The following is an 11290-nucleotide window of genomic DNA, read 5'->3' as shown; positions in this document are numbered from 1 at the left end:
CTTTGGAGGTATCTATAAATTGGGTAAATTTATATGATTCCCTACATTTTGTGACCCCGACGTGATCGTAATTATTGAAGAAAGTGAATAATTCATTAGTGAAGATTGAGAAAAAAAAAGCAATAATTATGGCACAGAACGATCATGTTACTGAAAGGAAAACAGTAAGGATGATGTTCACCAAAACCTACAATGAATTGACCAAAGAATTTGAGGAAAGTGACACCAATAAAATACAGGTACGCCTTTTTATTAATAAGTTAGGAAAGTTATCTCAACAAATGAATGTTTTAGATGGACAGGTGAAACAATGGTTATTTGCTAATGGAAAGGAAAGTGAATAAGTAGGGGAATTTGCAGCAGTTGAGTCATATAAAGATAAATATGATCTGGCTTTAATTCAATATGAATCTTACAATAAAATTATTTCAGCACGTGAAAAGAAAGAATGTGAGGGTTCTGTCTGTTTCTCAGCATCCTATAATATGAAAGGTAACTTAAAAATACCTAAGATTGAATAGAAAAAAATTAGTGGGGAAATAAAAGAGTGGCTTGGGTTTTGGGGTCAGTTTAGTAGAATACATGAAGATCCACAAATTGAACCAGAGGATAAATTCCAGTATTTGATTCAAGCCACAGTTAAGAGTACTCGAGCTAGAGATATTGTAAAAGGTTTTCCAGCAACTTCAGAAAATTATGATAAGGTAATTTCCTGTTTAAAGTCTCGTTTTGGGAGAACTGAGATGTTGACAGAATTTTATATTAGAGAACTTTTGGGTATAATAATTAGAAATGTTAGGTCAGGGAATAAGGTAAACTCTGTTCAGCTGTATGATCAACTAGAGGCTCATTTAAGGGCTCTTGAGTCTATAGGAATGACAAAAGAGAGATATGCTGCTATTCTTTATCCTATGGTTGAGTCGTGCTTATCTGAAGATATGATTCGAGTATGGTTGAGGAGTACATTTAGTAAATTAGATATAGCTAGTGATACTGAAACTTATAAAATTAAATTAGAACAGTTGCTCCCATTCCTTAAATCAGAGGTGGAAGGTGAAGAGAGAATACATTTAGCAAAATTTGGATTTGGGAATGAGAGTAACCGCAAGAGCGACCGGATATGGAAGGAAGAAACGCCTGTTCCTACTGCTAGTCATTTATTTTCGGGTGAGAGAATTAAAAGGAATCTGAGTTGTGTATTTTGTGAAAAGAGTCATGAGAGTAGAGACTGTTTTCATGCTCAGAAAATGACATTGGGAGAAAAGAGGGCTATATTGAATCAAAAAAGAGTATGTTATTTGTGTTTCAAATCTGGACATAGGCAAAAATATTGCAAGGCACCTGTAAGATGTGTAGTTTGTGGTAAGAGGCATAGTTCACTGATGTGCACAGAACTTTCAATAAATAAAGAAGAGAAAAGGGAAGAGATTAATACTGTAGTTCTGAAGAAATAATATTACAACCACTTAAAGTTCAACTTGTTGTGATTAAAGGACGCAGTAGAGTGGTTAGAGCTTTAATTGATTCCGGTTCTCAGAGGTCTTGTATATTGAAGAAATTGGTTGATGAGTTATATATAAAGCCAGTAGGTAGCGAAGAATTAACACAGATCCAATTTGGTGGAAAGGTTTGTCAAAAGAGAAACATGGGAAATATACTATTACAGTTAGCGACCTCCATGCAAAGTGCTTGAAAGAAATACTGGATCAACCAACAATCTGTGGCAATATTCCTAAGCTCAGGTCAGAAATATTGGAAAAGGTTATTAAAGAGAAGGGAATATTTAGCACTAACATTGGACAAGAATCAAGTGAAATAGAATTATTAATAGGAGCTGATTTTGCTTGTGAAATTTTGACTGGAAATCAGTGTAAATTAGAATGTGGGTTATTGGTGGTTGAAACTGTTTTGGGATGGGTAGTCGTGAAAAGAACCTCTGATGAAGGCAGAGGCATTAGTCAGGCCTCATTGGTTATTTCTCTGTTATCTCAAACAGACAGATTGGCTGATTTATGGTGTTTGGAAGCATTGGGAATTTCAGAGCCTGCTGAAAATAAGACAAAAGGGGAAATGGAGATGGCTGCTATGGAGTATTTCAAGCAAACGGTAACCAGAGACTGTGATGGAAGATACCTAGTATGTTTGCCCTGGCTGGATAACAGAGAAGAATTACGTGATTGTAGAGCGGTAGCTGAAAAGCGATTATTTTCCATGACCCGTAAACTATTAGCTGAGGGTAAATATGAAGCTTATGAAAAAGTTTTCACTGATTGGGTAAATGAAGGAGTAATAGAATTGGTGCCAGAACAGTTACAAGCTCCTGCACATTATTTACCTCATCGAGGAGTATTCAAATCTGCCTCATCGACAAAAGTGAGACCCGTATTTGATGCATCATGTAAACAAAAGGGGATGTTATCATTAAATGATTGTCTTGAGAAGAGATCCAACCTTTTAGAATTAATCCCGGCTATATTGTTGCGATTTCGGGAAGAGAAAATAGGTGTGGTATCTGATATTAGAAAGGCGTTTTTGCAGATATTAGTAAATGAAAAGGACCGTGACTTCCTCAGATTCCAATGGTGGGAGGACCCTACTTGTAAGAAGGTGAAGGTAAAGAGGCATTGTCGTGTGGTATTTGCAGTGAATTGCAGCCCATTCCTGCTAGGAGCAGTTCTGAATTATCATTTGGATGAAAGTGAAGAAGGGTTGGGTAAAATTTCTGCTAAACTTAAAAGTTCATTCTACGTTAATAATTTTGTTACTTCTGTGGGTACAGAGGAAGAGTTAAGGCAATTTATAGAACATTCAGTGAAGTTACTCTCCAGGGCAAAATTTGAACTTAGAGGATGGAATAGTACTATAACACCAGAGAAGAATATTGTATTGAGCCCTTCACCTGTTCTGGGATTACTGTGGGACAGGTGTAGTGATTATCTTTATTGTAATACAGATGGAATAGAAATCCCTGAGAATGAAGTGACTAGGAGAAATATTTTATCTACTACCTGTAAGTTATTTGAACCATTGGGATTTATTTGTCCAGTTACTTTGACTCCTAAAATTTTACTGCAAGATAGCTGGAGACAGAAGTTAAGTTGAGATTCTAAAGTGTCGGAAGATATAAAAATTAAGTTTATGAACTGGGTGAAAGACCTGCCCAATCTCAGTCAAGTAAGAATTCCACATTGTGTCAATTATTTTCCAGGAGGAGGTATTTATAGTCTGCATACCTTCTGTGATGGCAGTAACTATTCATATGCAGCAGCAGTATTTTTGAGAAGAGAATATAAGAATGTTGTTGAGATACATCTTCTCCAGGCAAAGGCTAGAGTGGCTCCTTTGAAGCAGATAACCATAACAAGATTGGAGTTGTTGGCCTGTTGTATTGGTGGACGTTTAGCACATTCTGTTAGAGAAGCAATGAACATGGCTGAAATAAACTGTTGTTTCTGGACGGATTCGACGATGGCTTTAAGTTGGATCCAGAATAATGAGCAGCTGTCAGTATTTGTAAGGAACCGAGTCAAGAATATCAGAGTTAACCAACATCAACGATTGGAGATATGTACCTGGTTACATGAACCCAGCTGACCTACCTTCTCGTGGCTGCTCAGCAGGCTCCTTGCTACAGTCTCATTTGTGGGAGGGACCAAATTGGTTACGGAAAGAGGAGAATTAATGGCCAGCTTCAACATATGAAGTAAATGAGAAGAGGTAGCAAAAGAGAAAAGAAAGGAAGTTGTGAGTAATTTTGTCAGAGAACAGTTAAAAGTATCTTGTTTTTTAAGATATTTTAGTTCTTATAGCAAAATCAAGAGGATGGTAGCCTGGATCCTGAGATTTATTAGGAATTCCAGAACGCAAAAGGATTTACGCTTCAAGAGTGAATTGACAGTCCTAGATATTGATACAGCTGAGAAAATCTTGGTAAAAATAGTACAGTCAGAGAGTTTCCAAGATGAGAGAAAGTCACAACTGAAGTCTTTGTGTTTATTTGACGATGAAGCCGGAATTTTGAGAGTCAAAACCAAAATCAAGAGAAGACAAAGAAGATTTCAAGACACCTATGGCTCTATCTGGCAGTCATGAATTGGTCAGAAGACTTATTTACGAATAGCACACTAAAATGGGACATTTGGGTGTACAGATTCTATTGTGCAAGCTTCGTGAAAGATGTTGGATTCTGAAAGGAAGAAGAACTGTAAAAACCGTCATTGCTACTTGTATTAGATGTAAGAGGTTCCAGGGCAATGCTATCAAAACCAAACCTGCAATTTTACCTGAAGAAAGAGTGAGAGAAGCGCTTGTGTATGAGGTTGTGGGAGTTGACCTAGCAGGACCGTTGATTCCTCGTGATGGAGAGAAGAGCTGGATTGTCCTCTATACCTGTGCGGTATATAGGGCAGTTAACATGAAACTGGTCACTTCTCTGTCTAAAAATGAGTTTCTTCAGAGCCTAAGAAGATTTATCCCTCGGCGTGGACGACCGAAAACTATATTTAGCGACAATGGCACTAATTTTGTTGGGGCTGAAAATCTATTTTGTAACATTGATTGGCAAACGATTCAATATGAAGGTCTACACGTGGAATTCAATGGAAATTGAATCCATGGTGGGGTGGTTGGTGGGAACGGCTCATTCAAATTGTCAAGAGAATGCTCAGAAGAGTATTGGGACATCCATCTTTAAAGTACGAGGAACTCAATACTTTTATACGTGATTGTGAAGCTATTATTAATCACAGACCACTAACGTATGTATCTGAAGATACTGATGATTTGGATCCTCTTACTCCAGGTATGTTCCTCCAGGATTCGGTGAACTTTGGAGTACCGGATTTGGATCATTTAGACAAGGTTAACATCAGTAAAAGATATCGTTTCTTGCAGCGTTTGAGAAGAGATTTAAGAGAAAGATTCAGGACAGAATACCTCAGTCAGCTTGCAACTGATTTTACAGAAAAGGATAGTGGATATCTTGAAGAATCTTGAAATCTTGAAGAAGGGTGATGTGGTCTTGGTTGGAGGCGACTATAGGAAGCGTTTGTTTTGGCCTTTGGTAAAGGTACTTACCCCGGAAAGGATGGTTTGGTTAGAGTGGCCCGGCTTAGAACAGCTTCTAGAGAGATAGTGCAGAGAATTTTCCCCTTGGAAGTGGCTGCCTCACTAGAAGTGGAGCCCATCGAGGACCCTGAGAAGTGGACAACACCAGTAGAGGAGAAACCTGTCATAGCACGCTGCGGTCGCAGAGTGAGACTCCCTACTAAATACCAATAGGATATCCCAGGTTTCGATCAACCTTGTGTTATGATCGAAAGGTGGGAGGATGTTAAATATCGATAGTGAAGAGAAAGAATATAGTGGAAGGTTACAGTGCTGTTGTTGTTATTCATTGTCCTTGTTTTGTGGAGTGTGTAAGATTATATGTTTTTTCAATAAAAACGTTTGGTTATTAACTTATGTGCACTTTATTTGATAACTTTAGAGGTATCTATAAATTGGGTAAATTTATATGATTCCCGACAACCCATTTCCACGTGACAGATATCTGTCGTATAAGTAATATTGGAGTAGTGAGAAAGTATGATAATGCTTGTTAACATATTGATGTTCTCAACTAACACTAAAAATCTCAATCAGTCCAATTTGATGGTTAAATGAGTAAACATATAAAGCAACAACTGTCACCATAGATATAAGTGAACATAAAACATGCGAGTTTATAAGTTATATATTAGATCGTTATTATGAGGATACAAGGTGGAAAAATTCTGTGTCAAGACAATTATTTGGTATGACAGCACAAGCAAGTTGTACCAACCATCAAGTAAATTCCCGATAGTACCACAGTACTGCCACGACAGAAAATGTCAAAATTTACACGATGGTAGTGTATTCCACTTCTACTCTAGCATATAACCAACCTCGTTTAAGTATATCATTGATTTAAAACGGATTCAAGTATATACAATAACATTTTTTTTGTCTTAAGCCCTGTTCACAATTATTCGGCATTTTATTTTACAGCTAAAGTAGTGAATTTGTTCTACAGCTCGAGTACAACAAACAATGTTATATACACATTTTTGGTATGAGCACTCAGGAAGGAGTCGATCGTAATTTAATGAATATATTTTGTATGTGGCAGTCATCTTGAATTTATGACGTTATAAAAACCCAGCAACGTAGTTTGAAGGAAAGTAGTTGATTCTCTACAGCGGAGTAATGTATTACAAAGAAATTTTAATAGTTCCACCAACACCCTTTACAAAAAATCCCAAGGAATAAGGTTTGCTCTTTGACTATTGGCAATGTTTGTAAGGTTGGTGACAGTTATTTTCGAACCGACAGCAATCAGTACTGTAGGAACTATTCAAGAACATGTGTTTCTTATGAAGTAATAGGAAAGTGTCCCAGAATGTTTTATATTTTATTTTATAAAAATATCAATTATTGGGTAATTAACAAATTCCAACATTTCCTGAACCGCAGTAGGATTCGAGTAGGGTATATTTTGCTTAAAAAGTTTTTCCAAGTCAAACCTTCTTTAATTGTTTGTAGTTTTAAAGCCTTCCTACTTATATTAAAACATTAATTCATTCAAAATTTAATTGGTATAAATTATTTGAGTGTTGTATTGACATAGGTTTGAGAAAAACCTTTTACAATTCCTTAAACCTTTATTTGTATTATATCTGTAATCTAATTTATTATTTATCTTTATTATAATGAACGTTTCGAGCTTTATTAGCTCATTTTGAACGGCTACAACACCATTTTCAGTTTTTAAAAATGACTAATTTTTTATTTTATTTTAAAAAGTTACCTTTTATCTTCTTAGAACATATACACACATAATATATCCAGAATTTTACATTTGTCATCTTCTTTTTATTCATATGATATCCAATCATATCAATTGCTTAATTCTCATAACGCTATCGTTCTAAATATTTACTATCTGTAAAATAGAATCATTTTTTAAAATATGTTTTTGATCAAGGCAGATGAAATTACCCCGGAAATGATTAAGTACATGGGTAACAAAGGACAAGAGATGTTCATCCATCTTTTGAACCTGGTCTGGAAGAAGAAGATCCCCAGAGACTGGGAAGTAGCGGTGATTGTGCCCATTCACGAAAAAGGGGGACAACCGGGAGTGCAGCAACGATTGAGAAATATCCCTTCTCAGTGTGTCTGCAAAAGTCTACTCTAAAATTTTAGAAACGAGAGTGAGAAAAATAGTTGATTGCCAACGAGGAGAAGAACAGTGTGGCTTCAGGAATCAGAGAAGCACGCTGGATCTAATTATCACGATAAGACAAATAACAGAAAGACTGCTAAGAAGGACAAAGAGCTCTCTTGAGCATCTGCTTCGTGGACCTCCAGAAGGCTTTTGACTTAGAGATGAAAGAAAGAAGACATGTCTGAGCGGGGCATAGACCGTGGAACAACATTGTGGTGATAATTCTATGATAATGAGAGAACTAAGGGTTGGAGGACAGAGATTAGAGCAGCTCGAGAGTTTTGAATATCAAGGAGCCCATGTCAATGAAAGTGACTAAATTGACGAGGAAGTGGCCAAAGAATTGGAGCGGCAGGGAAGATGTTCAGTATGGTCGGTCTGATAGAGATATCCTAGGAATAAGAGAGGTGACAAAATTATAAAATCGTGGACCATCTCCATCACAGGAGTCAGTTACAAGCCATTGAAATGAGGTATTTGTGAAAAATAGAAAGAAAGACACGCAGAGAAAGGATACGCCTCCATAACGGGCTATTCTCGACGTCAGACCACCTGAGACCATTCTGGAGGAGCACAAATTAAGATGCTTTGGACATCTACTTAGGATGGATTTAGATAGAAGCGCCAGGAAGACTTACGAGACCCACACGGAAGGTAAAAGACCCAGAGGAAGGCCTCGCATCTCCTGGGAGGACAGTGAAAGGGAGGCATTCAGGAAGGGTGGAAAGGATTGGAGTAGAAGAGAGTTGGTTCAAGAGAGAGACATTTGGGCCAGAATCCTCATACCGCACAGCGGTAGATGAGGGGATGACTATTATAATGTTTTTGATCAAATTTGACTTCATCCATTAGTGAAATCTGATTACCATTAATATGTCTTATCTATTGTGAGGTTGAATCTGGTCTAATATACCTTAATATGATTGTTCAAAAATGGATTTGCGTTTAATTATTATTATTATTGTCTCTTATTAGCTTCTATGTTTACTAATAATTTAATAAAGATTTTACTAGGTAAAATATATGAACAAAATGTTTTCTAAAAAATTTTTAATGATTTTGAAATTTTTTTTTACTTTTTTGTTACGTAAATGTATACTATTATCTTTTTTGTTCAAATAGTCTTTCGTTTTAGTTATGATTTTGACTTCATCGAAAACAATCTTTTGTATTTTATATGTATTGTTTAGTTTTATATATATATATATATATTTAGATTTGGAGTTATTGCCCCTATTTAATGTTCTGTGCATTATTCACTTTAAATTTTATAAATCACATCTGTACAGTCATCCTTATAAATTTCATCTATCTTGTTTTTAATTTGGCAGATTCTATTATTTAACAAAAATAAAAAATAAAAATATTAAATTACTTAAATTAATTGCATGTTTATGAACTGGATCTATTCACATAATGATAGGAGAGATCTTAAATGGGTGAAGATGAAAAGGTGACTTATCCCCTGATTATGTTTAACTATTTGAATATTTAATTTTTAAATATTAAATTAGAGTAGTTCTAATTAAAAAATAGATATAAGTACGATAATAAAAATAAAAACATTCAAATTATACATAGCAGAATTTTGTATAGATAGAATATCAACCAATACAAAAATTAAAACATCACTCACCAAAGCAGCTTCTAGATGGTAGCCAACAAGATCTGCAATGGAAAAAAATATATAAGTAAGATTTTCAACTTTATTAAAATTATGATAGTGTTTTTATTCATAATTATTTGGTAAAGGTTTTAAAATAGTCTTGTTCAATATTAACCAGGAACCAGAGATTGCAAAATAACTTACTGTCTAGCATAATCCCTTTTTGAAATACAAATTTAGAAATTTTAATTAAAGGACAAATATTTACAAATTGTGCCAATATAAATTCCAAAAATAAATAACATTCATGTTAACTCTAAAAAAAAAGAAATATTAATTGTTAAACAAACTAATAAACATTATGGCATTAATTAGAACTGTCTAGGGTGGGAAAAGAGATAACATTTCTTGGAGCCCATAGACGAAAGCAAAGCAAAGAATAGAATCGTCCTATGGAAACGTAAGTTGCTTAGACCTGGGGCCCTAATTGAATATGGCTATGTGGTACAACAACAATTATTACTAAATGAAAGATAAGAACTAATAATTTATTGACCGTTACAATCGATTTTTTGAACTAGCATATTTCCCCTATAATCTAGTATAGTTTTTTTATATAGTTAGAGCTAGTATAATTCCTTGATATACACTTTCCTTTATCGTATTCTTTTACGTTTATAAATTAATTTAATATAGATTTGTTTAAAGTATCTATGTGATCGTTGAGGGTTCGAGTAAAGATTTACATTTGGAATTTCATCCTTATTAGATGTTGGAGGATCTATTAAGAATAAGCGATTAGATTTCATTCTTTCCATGCATTTGTTTTTAAACAATAATAGAATAATATTTTTCAAACGAAATTCTAATAACTATTTTCTTTATAAATAAGAAATTTTAATTTAGTTTTTCCAGAATTCTAGCACCGATTGTGCCCTAAAGAACATACAAATAAAATAAATAGTAATGTGAACCCTAACTTTAATTAAATATGTTTTTGTACAAAAAGGAATAGGATAGAATATTTCCTATAACAAAGTGTTCATTATTTCAACAATGGCTGGATTGTAAATTAGAATAACAACGATGTAAATGACTCACAACAGGGCCTTGCCGTCTGACGTCACTGCTGACTGTATAATAATAAATATTTTGCTTCAGATGAATATCGGCTATATTGAAGATCGGCAAGAATTCCTGGGAAAAATGGTGTTTACTTAATTTAGTCGGACAACGGCTTAGTTCAGTGGTCACATACATGTAAACTTGTAATTGACGTAAACATCATGAGGCACTGAGAAGAGAAAAACATTTTATATCATAAATAAATTAAAATAACTCAAGGGACATTGTGTGAGAGTTTGAGAATCGGCAATACAAATCAATAAAAAAATATATAATACAATAAAATAATTAATAAATACAGCAGGGAGTGTTTAAAAAAAAGTCACTAATGTAGGCCTAAGATTCAGAAATAACCAGGAGCAATTTCTTTAGTAAAGTCATCTTCAGAACATGAGAGATGACGTGATAGTAAAGCAGCTCTATGACAGCACTATCATATTTTTTCACACTTCAACTTTAAAAGTTTTATTTTAAAAAACAATAAAATTATGTGAAAAAGAGAAAAAAAATATTAATTTTCCTATAATTTAAATATTAATTTATATTATAGGAAACAAACTTCGCAAAATTTGTTGGTATTTTGCAACATAACAGAATCTGAAGCCTGAATGTCTTTCTAAACTACATAGAAAATATCAACAAATTTACACAAATAAAATATTTTAAATATGTAAACAATTTAGTTATTATAAATTATTTAAGGTTATAACAAATAGAAAAAAATGTCAATAATATTTTATTACTGTGACTAATGTTATTCAACAATTTCTATTGCAATACTTATGTTACCTGGAAGTTTAAAAAATAACATTCAAGTGATACTCACATGGCTTAATAGAGCAGCTGGTAGATGGACACAAATTTCGCGAAACACAACAACGAAAAAAAAAATTCACTAACCATTACAACAAAAGACTTTGAATAAGAGATAACAGGAACTTAAGCCCTAAAAACAAAGTGGGCGTGGACAAAGAAATATGGCGAATGCACCATCCCCTCCTAAGATACCATCGCTGTTAATAAAAATACATTATTTCGATTAATATATTACTTATCTGACGAGGAGCTTTAGTACTAAATACGAAACAGCGAATTGATTTAAGTAAGTGAAATAAATTTGCTCATTGATTGGTCCATCGATCATTCGATCTAACCTGACTCATCCCTCTATAGATTAAATGAATTCATATTCCAATTGAAATATTAGTTTAATTATTAAGTTATAAACCTATGTATTTGCAGAATTTGAGCTTAGAGCATAATGTTTAAAACCGTTGTTATGTTAGATGATGATAGTACTTTCTTAGATA

The 11290-nt window shown here is 34.1% G+C and overlaps 1 protein-coding gene across 1 annotated transcript; it reads left to right on the top strand.

Moving 5' to 3' along the window:
• Positions 1-3138: 3138 nt before the first annotated feature.
• LOC106679857 (uncharacterized) lies at positions 3139-3594 on the top strand. The gene has a single exon (XM_014419231.1). It carries the CDS (start codon positions 3139-3141, stop codon positions 3592-3594), a length of 456 nt encoding a protein of 151 aa, XP_014274717.1.
• The last annotated feature ends 7696 nt before the right edge of the window (positions 3595-11290 follow it).

The sequence above is a fragment of the Halyomorpha halys genome, unplaced genomic scaffold, assembly GCF_000696795.3.
Source record: "Halyomorpha halys isolate HHAL.00 unplaced genomic scaffold, Hhal_1.1 Scaffold224.1, whole genome shotgun sequence".
Classification (NCBI taxonomy): Eukaryota; Metazoa; Arthropoda; class Insecta; order Hemiptera; family Pentatomidae; genus Halyomorpha; species Halyomorpha halys.
This window is presented reverse-complemented; position numbering and strand designations above follow the sequence as displayed.

Bases quoted from the DNA above. Each gene is read 5' to 3' on its own strand.
- LOC106679857 (XM_014419231.1), top strand. From the start codon at position 3,139: ATGAACTGGGTGAAAGACCTGCCCAATCTCAGTCAAGTAAGAATTCCA.